General features: G+C 44.5%; 1 protein-coding gene across 1 annotated transcript in view; it reads right to left on the bottom strand.

The window, feature by feature from the left end:
- Positions 1–3401: 3401 nt before the first annotated feature.
- The window catches only part of LOC130581592 (translation initiation factor IF-2-like), a 37938-nt gene continuing 23446 nt past the window's right edge, over positions 3402–17893 (bottom strand). The window contains exons 4-5 of the mRNA XM_057379782.1: positions 4247–4308; positions 3402–3557 (exon numbers count right to left, since the gene is read on the bottom strand). Coding sequence (XP_057235765.1) covers positions 3554–3557; positions 4247–4308 — 66 coding nt within the window. The 3' untranslated portion in view covers positions 3402–3553. The remainder of the gene's footprint in view (positions 3558–4246; positions 4309–17893) is intronic.

Below are 17893 nucleotides of genomic sequence, written 5' to 3'. Positions count from 1 at the left end.
CCCACCCTCCCAGGGAACAATTCCTTCCCAATATCCCATCCATCCCTGCCCTCTGGCACTGGGAAGCCTCTTGTCTTGTCACAAGATCCTTATCCAAAGTCACGTTCCAGGTCTCCTGGAGCTGCTTTAGTTACTGGAAGGCACTCTAAGGTCTCCACGGAGCCATTTCCTCTCCAGACTGTGCACCCCAAACCCTCTTAGCTTTGACTTCAGACACAGAGAGCTKCTCCAGATCTGACTTCCAACCTGACCCAGAGAAGGAACCTGCAGGCTGAACACATCCATAGCTCTGAGCCTCATCCTGCTGGCAGTGCCCACCTGTACTGCCCTGCTCTACTCTCAGTGCTCCTACCATGCACACACAAGAATGGGAGTGATGTTGGAAATACCATTAGGATTTAAAAAAAAAAGGGAAATAAGGCAGGATAATTTTTCTTGAAAATAGAACCAGTATGTTCATTTGGAGTTTTCTGTGAGAAATGAAATCAGATGAAGAACAACTACAATTCTGCAGAATTATACCTGAATTGTCAGATTGAAACCTTCTTCACAAGTGCTGCCACCTTCAAAATAGAGGGAGATGCACCACAGTACACCACACTGAAAATGGAAGCCATGGAATGGGAGCGTACCAGGCAGTGTTAGCTCCAGTTTTACACGGCAAACTGAAACATAGAGGGAGACAAGGCATTTCCACTACCAAGAGGCACATGCACACCTTCAGGTCTCAGGATCAGGGAGTTATTTCCTATGTTTTTACAGCATTTAGCTTAATATATACCCAAGGGATACTGATACAGCTGTGTTGCTCTATGTTTGTCATTGACTAGCTCTTACTAAGCTACCCCAACCAGGCTGGGGGGAAAAATTATGGAAGATTCTTGGCAGAGAAGCATTTCAGGTAATGGAGCTGACAGAAGGATTTTGTGTCATTTAAACCTCCCCTTCTATTCACTGACATTGTTCTACAGATTGTAAACTACTTATCTGGCTCCTTCCTCCCAAAAGAGGATCCCCTCATCACAGCTCTCCTTCAGCAATCCTTGACACTACCCTTACTCTTCTCTCTTCCACAGGTCCCTTTGCTTTTTACTTTCAGGGACAATTTAATTGAAATGCTGAAAATTGCTGAAAATTAGCTTTCGGACAGCTGCCCTGTCTGAGACCTCTATGGAGGAAATCGGAATAGCAGTCAAGTTTTTGTAGGAATGCAGAATTCTCTTTTCTCCTGGAATAAACTGSTCCATGCCCTCTGCACCCCCTGGCTGGGGTGACAAGTGAAGCACAGCTGTGACAGACAAGAGCTTTCTTAACTACCCACTCCAGAGCACATCCTTCTTCAACATCGGGAAAAGCAACAGTTCCTGGGGAAAAAAGGTTGGATGTGGTCATGTAATGAAAGCCTGTCATAACTCACACCCACATTGTGGTAGGTTGGTGGTATGCAGACATCCTTAGCTCTGGCATTTCCTCCGTTTAGGCTCCTTGCATTAGAAATCTAAATACTGTTTTTATCATACCACACCATAAATTATTGTGCAGAAAAAGTCGTATCCCTAAAAAACAGTTCTTCAGCATGAAAGCCCACCTCAATCCTGTCGCTGCAATTAAGCCACAATCATTGGCTCCTCATTCACAGCCCAGCCCAGGGACAGCAGTACATCTGCAAACAAGCCCGAGCACATGAGCACTCTCACTGTGCCTGAAATGCAGYACATGATGGAGCACTATAGCTTCCACAAACCACAGCTCCGGAGAGAACCACGGACTGAGATCAAAGAGAGAAACTGGAAAGTAACTGGATTCCTAAAGGACTTGGGCTGACAAGGCCGTCATTCACGGCAGTACAGATCCCAAAAGCCTTTTCTTTCTCATTCTTCGAGCAGACAAATGAAGAATAATATTGATGCCATCAGCAGCGAGTAGGAGATAATGGCATTGTTCCCCGGGGATGCTTCGTGCCCGGACGTGGGGGGAGGATGGGGCAGTAACTACRGAGCTGGATCAAAAGTGGTTGTTAAGGGAACAAGCAGGAAAGGTGAAACAATGGCTGAGATAAGAAGCATCTCAACAAAAACGCTCCAGACTTTAGGTTTACGCTACGAGAAGCAGGAGTTTGGCCTCCGCCCCGGCGAGACGTCAGTGCCAAGGCCGAGGCGGCGGGGGATCAAAGGAAGCGCTGCATTCCCGGCGGACCCCGGAGCGCAGGAGGGGAGAGGGCGGCGGCGGCCGGAGCCCCCGGGCAGGGCCGGACGAGGCTGCGCTCCCGGGGCTCTGCAGCAGCACCTGCAGGAGCGGGACCCAGCAGCCTCCCAAACCAGAGAGAGGAGAGGAACGTGGAAATCACACAATCCCAGACTGCTTTGGGTTGGAAGGGACTTTTAAAACCATTTCGTTCCTCCCCTGCCATGGGCAGGGACACCTCCCACTGTCCCAGGCTGCTCCAAGCTCCAATGTCCAGCCTGGCCTTGGACACTGCCACAGCTTCTCTGGGCACCCTGTGCCAGGGCCTGCCCACCCTCCCAGGGAACAATTTCTTCCCAATATCCCATCTAACGCTGCTCCCTCATAGTAGGAAAACATTCCCTGTGTCCTGTCCCYCCATCCCTTGTCCCCAGTCCCTCTCCAGCTCTCCTGGAGCTGCTTTAGGCACTGGAAGGGGCTCTGAGCTCTCCCTGGAGCCTGCACTTCTCCAGACTTARTCCCAATTCTGTCAGCCTTTCCTCCTAGGACAGGTGYTYCAGCCCTCTCTGTCAAACTCCCCCTAAYTGAGAGGTCCATGTACAGGCCTTTCCCAGCCTCTGCTCCATGTGGGTTGTTGCAAACAGCTCCATTAAAGGTAAAACTTTAAGATCTCTTACAAAGCAAGATTTCTTGGAAGCAGCCAACTCCCCTGTCACAAGATTCTGTCTTGTGACCTTCACCCCAAATCTCCCTCTTTCTAGGAATTAATGACAAATGCTCTGCCTGCCCTTGTTCTCACGGCTCTGTACACAGGGCACACTTGGCAGTGGATCATCTGCTCCTGCTAGTCATAAGCTACAAATTGCAGAAACACACCAGGAGCTAAAMTCAGTTTCCGAGAACAAAAACAGCTGGTATAGAAACAAAAGCCAAATATTCTCCTGGCTGCTGGCTACATTTTTTTTTTATTTAGCTTAAAACAAAATTTAAAAAATCTGCTTGGAACCCAAACAGTCTCTAGCTGAAAATGTGGTGTCTAGCCTGCAAAACAGAGGCTTGTGGGCACCATGCCAACAGCACAGGATTCCCATGGACCTGGTGTTTCTCAAGCCCTTAATGTGGTTCAGCTTAGGCAAGTAGTTTCAGGATTCCCAGTTTAAAATCTACAACACACATCTGCAATCCATTTTAGATTTTTATTTTATTTCTTACTTCTCCAACCAACTCCAAATGATTTTACGAGTTCTTGCAATCTGGTACTAATTAGTTTCTCATGGTGAGGAGTCCCCACTTCCTTGGAAGGGCTCCCTTTGCACGGGGAGCCAAGCTGTGCAWTTCATCAGCTGCATTTTGCCAGAACCAACAGCAACTACCTGATAAAACAAGACTGTTCAGAGTGTTTAATGCCTGATTACAGGACACAGAAGACTTCTAACAGAGAACTGGTCATTTTCTACCCCTCTCCCATCAGCTCACACATTAAATTGAARTGACTCCTCTACTAACAGAACTAATTCCCCACTTTGGAGAAAAACTTCAAGTAGCTTCAGGGAAAACTTTGAGAAATTTTTATCTAGCTGCATAAAAAGAATTTCCATGTAAGAAACACCACTGACTTAAAACCTTTAATGGAAGAGTCCCAAAAATTATTTGTATTTGCCTCCTGCATATCAGGTATGTGAGATAAAATGCTGGAGATGTGGCAGGTGAGGGCTGTTAATCTCAGAAGAGATTTTGAAATACAAATGCAATCATCTCTGCTTCTCTGCTTTTCTTGTTTCAAATACAGATCCCCTGAACTGAGCCCCTTCAGCAGCACTAACCCCAAACTGCTCTGTCGGGAGCAGCACAAGCACGGACACTGTCTCACACTGGGGGACACCCTGCTGTGGAGACAGCAYAAGTGGAGGCTGAAGCAGACACATCCTCTTCCTCACTCTAGAGCAGATCAAACCCACAGGTGTAGRGAAATTCCTGCTCTTGGCTTTCAGGACAAGGTTTGCTGATGTAACACAGAAATTTAGTTACACAAACACAATGAAGTTCCCAGGGCTGCAGTTACCCTGTCATCACCCATCCTGGAATTGGCCTCCAGTYCCCATTTCCTTCCATGTTGTTGGTGACCTGCAGACCCGAAGAAAAGGTAATTAGAAAGGTTTTGCTCAAAAATCTCCTGCTGCTGGTGGATGCAAACAAAACTTTGCTGGCATCACTGCACACCCTGGCACCATCAGGCAGGAGGATCCAAGGCTGAATAGAGGAGGGTCAGGGCTGCTTTCTCCAGTTTTTAATATTTTGGTTTGAAAATCTCAACTGCTTCTCTTCTTACAGTGCACTCAGGGTGAAGCTTGTGCAAAGATGAAAAGCAACAGACCAAAGTTTCAAATAGGGAAATTCTGCTTGTTAGTGTTGTGGGTTAAGGGTTCTCCTTTTGTTTCCTTTCTTGGGGAATTTTTCTTTCCCATTTTGTTGGTGGGATACACTGATTGCCAGGTCATCCTTTTGATGGCTTGGCAATTAGTAAAGACCATAGGACCTACACCTCACCCAAACGATCTTGCTAAGTACTGGGAGGATGTGTGTGGGTATGGCAGGGTAACTATATATCCTGCCCTGCTTGGCTCAGAGAGGGAGGTTGGCTTGCTACCTGTGGAGGAGAGCTCGATTGCTCTTTTCTGCAGAGCCCAGCATCTCMGCTYGTTGGTTCCTGTTTGCTGCACTGTGATCTTCTGCCCTGTGCCTTGCCTGGGACCCCTGAGATTTGTGCTGCGGTGGTTAAAGGAGCACCGAGATCGGCGTTTCCGCTGTGAGTTTGCAGAGGAACTTTTTTTCCATCCATCTCTGATGGTTTGTGCCCATCCTTGGCCACGTGGGCGATCTGGGTGTATCTCTGTGTGAGGCTGTCACTGGGTTTGGGATTGGGCTGGTTGTTGCTATTGTTGTTATTACTTATTTCACTTTGTTATACATATTASTAAAAACTGTTATTCCCTTTTTCCCATATTCTTGCCTGGAAGCCWGTGATTTTTCAAAGCTATAATAATTTGGAGGGAAGGGGGCTCATTTCCACCACTCCAAGGGGGGTCCCTGCCTTTATTGGCAAAACACCTGTCTTTCAAACCAAGACAGTTAGGGAAAATAAAATTCCCAGGAACAGTCAAACACTGAAATGGGTTCCTGGAGAAACTGTGTCATCTCCATCCTTACAGATCCAAGGAGGAACAAGGCCCCGAGGAACCTGGTGCCACTGAAGTTGGTCCAGCTTTGAGAAGACAAGGCAAAGGTGATCTGCAGAAGGCTCTTTCTGCCTAAATCATGTCATTATTTTATGATCTTTGTGTCTGATTCTCCGTATTTCCCATGTGGGGTCACTGGATGGGCAGGATGTGGTATTAGCAACTCACTGATTATTAACACCCAGCAGCTCACCTCCAGTTTGAGCTGAGCTCCAGGTAATGGAAGATGCTCAAACTCAATCCAGACAAGACAAAGAGGAAAATTGCAGGTTTAAAGACAGAGAGGAAATGCTGTGAAGGTCATCCCTCATAGTGTACTAAAACTTCACTGGTCAACTGCAAAGCTGGTAAGATTTTTATATATATTTATGTGTATATATATATAAATGTTATTTCCATAGTATTAGGGAGGAGTTAGCAGTCCACAATTCCTTTTTGTGTGGCCTATTCTCAGCTGTGACTGTTCAGTTTRGTGTTAAAGCCATTTTGGGCACACTGGCTACTTAAAGTGCAACTCAACTCTTTTCCTGAGTGACAGAAAATAAACACTTGCACATCACAAAAATACTCTCTCAGTGTGACCCCAGCTCACAGCTATCTGTACCTGGCTTCAAAGGATGAGTTTCTTCTTTCACAGAACTCCGTGCTTCTTATAAAATACATATTATTGATACAGGCTGGCCAAAGCAACTCAGACTGCACAGCCTCATGTAGCCTGACTGCTCTGTGCGCAACAGAGGCACAGTGTTGGAGAGTAGGAAAAGGGGTTAATTCTGGTAAGAGAGTGCTATAAAGATGACGTGTACCTTTGATTTATTTGTACCTTTTATTTGAAGCAGAATACAGTGTATTATTATGTAAGCATTATACATTTCTGATTTTATTTCCCCATGAGGCACTCCTGTAAGCCCTGTGGGTTTTAGGCTCACCCAGGTGGTTTTGGATATTCCTCAACAGTGAAGCAGCAGGAGCTGTATTCCTCACCAGGAAGCATCCTCCAAGGAGTCCTCTTTGAGAAATCATCTCTCTGGGTCTCCAGATGCTCATCCTTCATTTTYTCTGAAGTCTCTACTAAGGAGTTTTCTCCTCATTATACAAATGTAGGTCTCACTGAGACCTGAAGGCACTGAGGGTAATCTGTCATCATTCCRAAGGCTCACACAAAAGGATGAACAAAGCCATCACCAGCATGGTGTTAAAGGACTCCGGAAAAACCCCAGGGTATAACATCATGACAACAGCAATCATGGCAGCATTGGATTTAAGTACTTCAGCAATGGAATTTTTCCTCAGAAGGAGAAAGGAGAAATCACTTTTGAGGCAGGATGTATGTTAGCAAAACAAGTCAACAGGARGAAAGAATATTTTTCTTTTATGTTCATATCATCTTTAAAAGCAAAATGGGTTAGAACTCATTTCACCTTTTTGCAAATAGAYATTTTCCAGTGTCAAATTATAAACAAATGGACAGCAGCAGACAGTGTTTGCCATGTAATGCACTGGGGGTTTTATTGTGTCTTCAAGGTTATTGAAATCTGCTGTAACTGGGTTGGAACAAATTTTTCTGTCTCTTCTAAGCTGATTTTGATTTTTTTGTAGTTTTTATAATTACTTCTCTAATGGCTTTTCATACAAATACTCAAAAGACACCACCCTGAAGTGACATCTCTGTGTACAAGAACATCCCTGTTGTCAAAGGCATTAATAATGGTTCAGTGACCTACTGCCCATGAGAAAGTATGAGCAAGAAGTGGGGAGACCCACAGCTGAGTGGGCCTGCCCCATGAGTGGGAGTCTACTCATTACTCTGATAGGCAAGAAYGTTACAGCCCACTTGGAAGGGCCAGTGGGATTGTGCCCAAGATGATGAGAAAGATGCCACCACTGCTAGGAAGTCTCAGTCTTTACTGTCTTCAAAAGCAAACAGTTCTCTTCAAAGATTCAAAGAGAAATGGTTCACATTTTCAGGGCAGAAGCAGTTTTAAACAAAGTTAAATATTCACATTTTCCAACACACTTTCAGCACCACAGCAGAAGCTTTAGATCTTCAAATCAACCACAATTTTGCACATCTTTCAACAGAGCGAGCAAAAGAACCAGACAGGCTCCACTGTTGTGGGAGACAGCTGGAGCCCAGGTACAGAACACCCCTCACAGARGGAGGGGGAGCCCCCAGCCTCAAACCTGGGGAGGATCAGTATTCACAGCTGCAGTGGCTGGGTGAGGAGGTGTGCAAGTCCCTGAAGGACCCTGTTGATCCTTCACTAGTCCGGGAGGAGGAATCCAGACCCTSAGCTGCCTGCCAGGAACATGGTGGAACTAGTCCATAAAGGAACTAGTCCCTTTAAACACCCAATCCTGTTAGAATACCACAAAACMCTGCTGGGCAGGGCACTGAGGTTTAGATGATGAAAACCAGCATTGATCATAAACAATCACTCCACAGCRTATCTCACTAAGTAGGCAAAAGAGGTCTGTCTCTGGGGGCTCCATCCCAGAGCAGAGGGTACACTGCGGGTAGTGCTACAATCTCCCCACTCCTCCCTGTTCATCCTGCTCAGAACATCCTCACCTCAGAACATGCCCTCTTCCACCCATGGGCTCCAGCAAGGACCAGTGGGYATCAGATACCTCCTGCTCCCCAGCYCTAAGCCAACTCTGTCTGCATGAGGAAGCAAAGGGTATGCAGCCCTACTGCAACATACTGCAGATTTAAGGGGGTAGAAGGGGAGAGAGGCTCTCTGGGTAGGAGTAGGAACACAAGATTCCTGCTGAGCACACCACAACAGAGCCAACATGTACCAATGATGATACAACACACACACTGCACTGCTGAGCTGAGGGTGCATCCCTTATCAACACTGCATAGGAACCCCCAGAACTTGTGCACAGCAACAAGAACACTCTTCTTKATGAATGAAGATCGTTTGGGAGCAAAATAGACAAAGACAAAAAATTCTGCTTCTGCCCTTATGAGTCTCTATACAATTCTATCCAAGCTATTATAATTAAGAGACCTTTGAAAAAAAAAAATCAGTCAGAAGCTCCTGTTTCTCTGCATAGCACACATGCCAGGCACAACTTCATCATTTGGGCATCTATTATTGCTGTCTTTGTTGTCCTCCTCATGATACATCTAGCTCTGATCAGAACAAATGSTGGATAAAGATTTCCTTTAACTGGGGCTGAAGGACTGGTTGCTTCATTCAGGCTTCACCAGACCAAAACAGTGATTCAGATGTGGTCCTATGGGACCAGATAGAAGAGTTGAGTTTGTGGTTCTGACTGACTGTCCCAGGAATAACAACACTACAGCCATAGGACAAATGTCCCCTCATTAGCAGCCCAGCCTGACAAATAGCTGATAATGGAAAGATAGACAATGGAGAAACATCCCTCCAGTTTCCTGTTTGAGGAAACACAATCCTCACTGCCTGATCTCAGAACATTAAGACTGCACCCAGGCCAGCTTTAGTATTTCTTTCATGCTTTACTGTTTACATCTCGCCTTCATCCTCCACATGTTTCCTATCCCCAGCTCCTGAAGGTAAGTCATTTGGCTATTGCACAACACAGCCTCTCCAGGGACCTTTGATATTCTCCTCCAGATGGCTGGGTGGACAATAACCTTGTTTCCACATCCTTTACACTTTTGATTTCTGATGAATACAAGTTTGACCAAATGTATAATTTCTTGCTCTTCTTCTTTAGTTTTATTTTAATGCTGGGGAAAGTTGGAAAATTCTTGGCAATAAGCTTGTACTGAGTATACAATATGTCATTCATTTGCTTGGCAATGCTGCTATGGCAGCACATTCTCAGGCAGTTGCCCTTCTCATGACAATAATGAGTGCCAYGAAAACTTTATTAGAGAATCAGAGAAGAGCAGAGCTGGAAGGCTCTTACAAGCCCATCTAATCTTCCTCTCATGCATTAAGGCAGAATCAACTCAATTTTCAACCTAAATCTAATCTCAAAATCTTTACACTGCTGTTGACAGACAGCTCAAGAAAGAGTTTCACTGGTGAAGGTTTGGAGCACAAGTCTGATGGGGAGCGGTGGAGGGAGCTGTGGGGGATCAGCCTGGAGTAAAGGAGGCTCAGGGGGGACCTTGTGGCTGTGCACAACTCCCTGACAGAGGGGGCAGCCGGAAAGGGGGGTCAGGCTCTGCTCCACGGAACAAGCGATAGGGTGAGAGAAAATGGCCTCAAGTTGTCTCAGGGGAGAAACAGGTTGGATATTAGGGAAGATTCATGGAGAGGGTGGTCAGGCATTGGCAGAGGCTGCCCAGGGAGGTGGTGGAGTCACCGTCCCTGAAAGTGCTCAGAACACATGTGGGTGTGGTAGTTGGGGTCATGGGTTAGTGGTGTCCTGGGTAGTGCTAGGGGAATGGATGGACTCAATGATCTTGGAAGTCTTTTCCAACCTTAAGGATTCTATGAGAATCCTATGATGATAATGTTCTACAAAAAGAGACATAAACCTAGCAGTTTACATGACTTTTGATTTCCTGTGATGTCACTTTATTTTTTTACCACATGTGTATTTTTAGAGTACTAGAGAAGAAGGTACGAGGGCTACAACAGTTTTCAAAAGCAATTCAGAAGACTTAGTTGGCAGTCTGGAGTAATTTTATCACCCTGTATGCTTTACCAGCAATGGTGTTTTAAATTAATTTCTAGCGCACTTCAGAGCAAAGGTTAATGCAATGATCCTGCCGGCCAAAGGCTTCTCATGATTTGTGACAAATGTTACCATGGTGGTTTATCAGATGATAGTGCAAGCGGCCCTTGATTAGATTCAGTTATAGCAGTGAAAGTGCAAATCAGCTCCACAGAGCTGGGATCACAGAGGTATTGGGCCAAAATTCACCAAAGAAAAGTGAATATGCAAGATTTCTAAAGACCCAAAGAGCCATTCTGTCTAATTCTTATCTAATTTTTCCAACAAAATAGAGGCAGAATACTTCACTAAATGAAGCATGATTAAGAACCTACTCAAGGTCAAGTTATTAAATGGCTAGCATAAGAAAAAAAGTAATTAGAAATAAAATTAAAACAAAACCAAAACCAAACAAACAAAAAAAACCACACCTCAAACAAAACAAAATCAAACCAAAAAAAGAAAACCAGCATCTTCAAACCAGTAGAAAACATGCTTCCAAGAGAACATCCTAATTAATGAATCCTGTTTCATTAATTACTAGAATCATATATAGTCACAGAGTATCCTGAATTGGGAGGGATGCTTCATGGAAGGGAGGAGGAATAACTCCAAGGGAGCAGAATGCTGTCAGGAACAGCAGCTTTTGTGCCATGCATGGAAATGGGCAGAAGTTTATCCCCACCTTCTGCCAGAAACAGAYCTCAGTCCTGGCTAATTATCACCAGCGCTGCCTGTGCCAATGCCCATCCTCCATAATCCATATCCAGGGCAAGAGGAGGAGGAGTTTTTAGCCTAAACCCCCTTCTTCCAAAGAAAAGGAGGCTGCAGAAGCAAAGGTGTTCAGCTAGTCTGCAGATCCTGTGGGGTTTTTATGCTGCCTGTGTACACTGACCAGAMCTGCAAGACTGTCCAAACACTTATGTGAACAAGTTTAGACCACAGCTTTAATTAAGAAAAAAACCCAACCAAAACTGAGCAACACCCCCATCACATCTATTTGCAGCTGCACAGCATGCTCTGAGCTCTGCAGTGCTGGGGAGCAGCTGTGCTTTAAGYGCCCTTCTTCTAAAGAGAACATCATGTTCCCTTCTGCAGGAGCTCTGAWGAGCCAGGATTTTTGCCCCTGCTAAAACCACATTCCTGTAGCCCCCTCCCAGGCTACAATTTTTATGTATCCTGAAATGACTTCCCACAGCATTCTTTGAAAACCCTTCCGTTAATACGAATGTCTCAGCCAAAAATGGACTTTTCTGGATCTCACTCACAGACGGTTACTAAAAACTGCAGCAACACATTTTTCCAGCCTCTAGGAATACTGCATGTGACTGCSTTTTATTTCTGCAAGGACTCTGCCCCAGGATCATTCTTAAAAATGACTTCCAGACTTCAGAAACATCTCACATGCAGTATCTTTCCAAAATCCCAATATTAGATTATCATTGTGCACAGTGAGTAAAAACAGAGACCTCTAGAAAAATGCTTACAAACCTCTGCTTAGGAGGATTAGAGAAACTATAATGTGAATGAAAGCTGATCAAMTTCCCCAAAAGTTAACTCTAAATCATACCKAGYACAAARTGTCCCTGTCTATGGCAGGGGGTTGGAATAAGATGATCGTTAAGGTCCCTTCCAACCCAAACCAGCCTGYGGTTCTGTGATACCAYTTATTCTYAMYAACTCACAMAATTTTCATGTGACTCTTGGAATAGGTACCTAAGCTCCAGCTTAGAATGGTACTGCWGTACATRTCTCACTTCCACTTGTTTGACAGAACAAATAAGTAATAAATTAAAAGCATTCTCCATGGGTCGGACATGATTCTGGGTGAGCAGTAAACAGCATTACTTTGCAATCAAGTAAGGGGTTTTAAAAATGGATCAATGGTCTTTACCAAATTTCAAAACAACTTCTTCCTGTAGGAATTAACAGTACTTTGTATGAGTGTTTTAAGCAAGAAAGTACGTGAGAGGCAAAAAAACCCTTTCTGGTTTGGATATCAGCTGCAGTGGTGGTGACACAGCAACTCCTGGAGCCAAAGGGCAGCCAAAAAAGAACATTCATTTTCATGAGCACCTTGACTGGAGAACTTCCAACCTGTGCAGTCCCTCCCTGCACTTACAGCCAAGCAGAACAAAGTCAGGAACCCTGCTGACTGGCCCTTTACAATGTAATCCCTACTGCTTGTGGAGTAATGAAGTTCATGTGGCTTTGAATGACAGGACAGTTCCCTCTTCCTGAAAGCTGTCATCAGTACTGGAGATCCCATGGACAACACCAGTGCTTGTGAGCACGACAGGCAATGTCCTTCACAGCTCCACCTCCTGCAAACGAGGATCACTAAAGAAAAGCAGGAGCTTAGGTCACCTAAACCTGCTCCACTTCCAGCCTCAGCAGCACTCAGAGCCAATGGCAGCAGTGCAGCAGTGCAGTTAATCTGACTGTCCTCAGAATCCCAGCCATCACTGCACTGATGTATTACTGATTTTGTCATTGAAATCTGTGATTATTTCTGCACCTGGCTCAGTTCATTAACTTGGACAAAGAACTTCAAGTGTATTTCCCATCTGCAAAATGGGAAGGATGTTCTCCACTTCTTTCATGTAGCACATTGAGGGTGCAGGGTAGCGAGGACACGGCCASAGCCAGATTCCCTCAAAGCCCTCAATGCCAGCACTCCCGTGGGGAACAATGGCACTGCCTGGCTGCTGGGAGCTTTTGCAAGTCTGGCACAGACATCTTAAGGATTGTTGCATCACTCTTTTCAAAAGTGGGCACTTCAAAATCTCATGGCACAGGCTTTGTGTTCCTTTCCCAAAGCCTGTATTTCACTGGGCACACACATCAGCTCCCATCTGAGCACAAGCCTGGGAAGAACCAGCCAGAGGCATTTTTCCTCTCTACCATCGCAAGGGGATTCCCAGGAGAGAGAAGGGGCTTAACCTCACCCACTCCCCACCACATGTATTCCCTTGCAGATGAGCATCCTTCATCACACACTTTTCCAGTGAATACATGGACTGAAATATTTTACTTCCCTCTGATTCTTTCAAGACTTTTCRCAGAAGCAAAATTTTAGCTGTGTAGACAGAGTAACAAATTTAATTTCAGTTCCCACCTGCCAGAGCTTATGCTGATAACCTCAGCCAAACATTATCACTTCTGCAGAAATATTATCATATAAGGCAGAAATAAAATAGACCAGTAAAAATAAACTGAAGGGGGAAAATTATTTCACTATTTAACCTTGTCAGCAAAGTGGAAGAAATATTCTGGAGGCAGCTCAAGGCTCAGACACCACCAGTTCTCTTACTGAAAGCTGAATTACTTTAACATATATGCTAAAAACAAAGATAGGACATTTTGTACTAGCAAAYATTTGCTGGCTGCTTCTGTCCACACCTGTGGACTGAAACACTCTGAGGATGACATACAAAAAAAACAGAGTCACACATTAACCTCCTCCATCTCTCCCAGTACTCTGCTTTCAGATGTCAGTGCAACACAGGGGTCAGTGTCAAAGCTTTTTTAATCCTGAAGTCAAAGCTTTTTTAATCCTGAAATACTTTTCATACAGAGTTTGTGGCATGACACTTACTTCTATATTTTTCTCTTGGTATCAGCTACAGATTTGCATTAGAAATTGGATGCTGATGAAAACAGTATTGATGACTTAATTCTTTATGGTTGCAATTGGCTTCAATAAATGTAGGATTTTTCTTTTTTTAAAGTCATCAGTGAGCCACAGACATGTACCTGAAAAAAACCTTACCCAACTAACTGAAAGGACTCATTTTGTTGGTTTTTTTTTGAAAACCTGCAAAATTCAGGGAAAACACTATCATTCAAAATCTTGTAATATTTATTGAGTTAATATTTACTAAGATTCCTTTGGAAAGATGCTGTTGCTRGCTCCATCTTTCTTAGAAAACTCTAAAGAACTGAAAAATACATTAAAAAATTGAGCAGATGAGCCTTATTCAAATTATTTGGCAGAAGGCCACAGAAATATAACCCTGYATAACCTCAAGCTTACCAATGAAAAATAAAGGAAGTCTGAGGAAAAAAAGTAAACKAAAGGCACTGCAGAGAAATATTCTGAAATAACTGGATAACCAAGACCATGCCATGGTGATGGCTCCAGGGGGTTCACAGAACAGAGTGACACAGGCTCTGTGAAAACCTGTTCCACCTGTTCGCTGTGTGGATTTCACTGTCCTATATGATAATGCATCTCCTGAAACCTTGGCATCTCACCAGGAACAYACTGCTGCAGAGCATGCTTGAGCCAACACTATCACAGAATATGCTAGGAAAGGACGCACCAGGATCAGAGTCCAGCTCCTGGCCCTGCCCAGACACCCCAACAGCCCCACCCTGTCCATCCCTGGCAGCGCTGTCCAAACGCTCCTGGAGCTCTGGCAGCCTCGGGGCCGGGACCATTCTCTGGAGAGCCTGAGCATTTCCCAGCACTCTCTGGGGGAAGAGCTTTTTCCTAATATCCATTCTAACCCTGTCCTGGCACAGCTCCAGCCATTCCCTGAGTCCTGTCCCTGCTCACAGAGAGCAGGGAGCAGAGCTGCCCCTCAGGATGAAGCTCAGACTGTTACAGGATCAGCAGACAGGTGGAGGCAGAACCGGAGCACAATCACAACAGTGGGAGATCCCACCTGAAGGGTACAAAGCTGGACTTTACAGGCAATACCAAGACCACACACACCGGCAGGCAGACATGGCAGCAAGGAAGCAAAGCAAGAGCAAAAGGTAGGCTGAGAATCTGGGAAAAAAATCTGAAAGAGTGAGAACCAATATAAGGAACTAGTCCTCAGGGAAACAGTGGAAGTGCTTTTGCGTGGGTATTTTATGAGAGACTGGGCACACCACCAACAAATGTACTGCAGGAAAGAATCAGACAATGGCAAGGAAATGGATTAAATGTGTTAGCAAGACAGTTTCCAGATCCAGTTTCTGTGAAGACCATGACCTCACCACTGGATTTGTGGTGTTGCCATCAAGTACTGTGCCATACAAGCCCCAAGTCCCTCACTAGCATGGGTATGGTCTTAAGACAGACCACACCAAAGACTGAAAGGGATCTGGGAGCATCTCTTCATTGTTATTTTATTTTCGTATTAATGATGGGTCAATTTATGTCCACAGATTTTGCAAGGCAGAATTCACCAGGGATACTGAGGAGGGGAAAACTGAGACACAGAATAAGGCTTTTGGGGAAAACAAGAGGTCTGAAGTTGATTAAAAGAAAAAAAAAGGCAGAGGACCATAATATTTACAGACACATATGTGGAAGAAGTGACTCTTCCAAGGACAGATGGCAGCCATGGAAACACAGAAAATGGCTGGCTGGCCAAACTGCTTTTCTGTATTTGTCTCATCCTTTCCAGTTCACGCCAGTTCACTGGAGCACACAGCAGAAGTGCCAGCAACTTCTTCTTGTGGAGGGTTCCCACCACTGTAACAAGCACAGAATCCATTTCRGCACCGATCAGAATCCCATCAGGCCTCTGTGAACCACCACCTGCAYGCTCAAATCAGAGCAGCCATTGCAGACGCAGCTATGGGAGAAACCAAAAGCCAGATCTTCCCTTACACTGGTTGATTAATGGGGGTTGGCCACAACTTCCAAACAAACAGGCATCAGAGAGTTAAAGTGTTCAGTCCAGGGATGAGCCCTTTGTAAACACACACTGTCCCATTAAAAACCATTCCCCTCCTGCATGAAGGAAGTGTTCCTCCATGGTGAAATTTATTGACACGTCAGTGAAGCAGCCCAGAAAATGAGGGAGCCAGTGAAGTTGGCCATCAGGGCAGAGGAATGGCACAGAGCTGTCATGTCAAACCAGTGTCAAGCATACAAACCTCATCTTGATATTCAAAGTTTCTGCCAGTATTCCAGGACAGGTTTACACTGGCACTGTATAGAATGAGGCACCCTCCTTCAGACCAAGGGTTCGCATAAACTCATAACAAAATTTCACTTAATATTTAACACCTTGGGTAGGGAGCCCATCTTCTTGCCTAGAGATAATGATTAAGACTCTCTTTGATCTGTATTTGGTCATGTCTTTATTTTACCAACTCTTTTTTTTTTTTTTTTTTGTGCTCCCCAAAGGTACCAATCTTTTCTGTTAGCTCTTGGCTGGGTTACTGCAGAGAAGAGCCTCAAAGATGCTTTAAGGCATAGCACAACATTTCCTGCCTTCCCATGATCCTTCCAGATTGAAGGATCATTGAGCCATGTCCTGCCTCCAAAGTTGGACAATAGCAGATGCCAAGGGAATAGTATTAAAACAGAGCACATGTGAAGAGATACTTTCCTGACACTCTCCCAGCCTCTAGAARTCTGCTAGACATGGAGATTGTGTTTGTCAAAGTGTTTGGGGTGTTTTATTACATCAATTTGTTCCGTTGTTTCTTGAATTCACAGGAGCTTTAGCATCTGTATCACCCCACACCACAGCTTTTCATCACTCATCCATGGTGYATGAAAAGGTATCTCTTTATAAAGGATCTAGAGCTGTTATTTCCACTGTTATTTTGAGGCTCCACAACTCTTGTATGAGGAGGGATTGGTCACAATCCCACCCATCTTCTGCTCCTTATTTCTSTAATAACCAACTCTATACAGCAGATGGGAGCCTCAACATCAAACCCAGCCCCATCCCACTGAATTGTCCCAAGAGCTGAAAAGCAGCTGAGAACAAAGAAACAAAATACAGAATTGAATGTTGAGAATGGACAGRCTTATAAATTTGAACCATTTTTCAGAGGAACAAAGTTTTGATCAGCAGATATTTCAGGAATGCTGAACAATCAGATTTCATGAATATGAGGCCCTGGGGAAGTTTCCTTTATTTTCTTTTTTGGCTGGTACATCAGATGAAAAACTCCAGCAATTTCTTTTGTTCTTACATTTCCAGAAAAAGAACAGACACAAGCACACCAGATTAATCTATTTCTGTGATTATGCAGAATTTGAACATGGATGGTTCTGGAAAGCTTYGTGAAGCACATGGCTCACCACATTTATTGGTACCTCTGAAGGACTGGGAGAGATGAATGCTGAGTTCTGGTAGAGGCTGTCAGAAAGTTCAGATCTTGCTTTCCTTTCCAAGAATTTCAGCAAGAGTTACTGAGACAATGAGATAATCCTGTTATCATTAAGGCAGTAGAATCATCAGGCATTAATTGTAGCATCTATCAATAAACTTCTCTAGSTTATCTGCTCAAAGACACAAAAGAGTAAGGCTTCAGTTAAATAAATCTGCTGAAGCCCTCCATACCTTTTTTCATTATTTTAACCTGTTGCCCAAATTGATGGAAAATAAGTCCTCAGCCTTGGAGAAACTYCCTCTACATTTGATGCTGCTGTTTCTTGACCAGTTAATAAACATCARTGGAATAGAAGAGCTTTGAGTCTGCCACCAGCATAAATTGTCATTTAAATCCTTTCCAGTAATAAGAACAATSAGAGCATGTGCCTGGAAAGGACTTCAGGGAGCCATAGCCTTTTAACCTCCCACAGCTCTTTGGTCAAGGACTCTTTAGGGAATTTGGCAGGTTGGCAGTGTTTGGAACATCCACATCCTGCGCCCAGCCACACTGAGCAGTCRGGCAGGAACATTTCCAGAAATTACAGACAGGCCTAATTCCAAGAGAGGGCTTAATCTTCACCAACACAATGYTAAGTAAGAAAGGATTCTGGTCTCCATTTTATCTGGACTGTATTAGCCAGTACTGACTGTGCAACTGTCACCAAGCAAAGAAGGAAAGTCAAAGCAACCCTTTATACA

This window comes from Malurus melanocephalus, unplaced genomic scaffold (genome assembly GCF_030028575.1).
Source record: "Malurus melanocephalus ecotype Western Australia unplaced genomic scaffold, MMel_1.1 scaffold_424, whole genome shotgun sequence".
Taxonomy (NCBI): Eukaryota; Metazoa; Chordata; class Aves; order Passeriformes; family Maluridae; genus Malurus; species Malurus melanocephalus.
The sequence above is the reverse complement of the archived record's forward strand: the minus strand, read 5'-3'. Positions and strand labels throughout refer to the sequence as shown.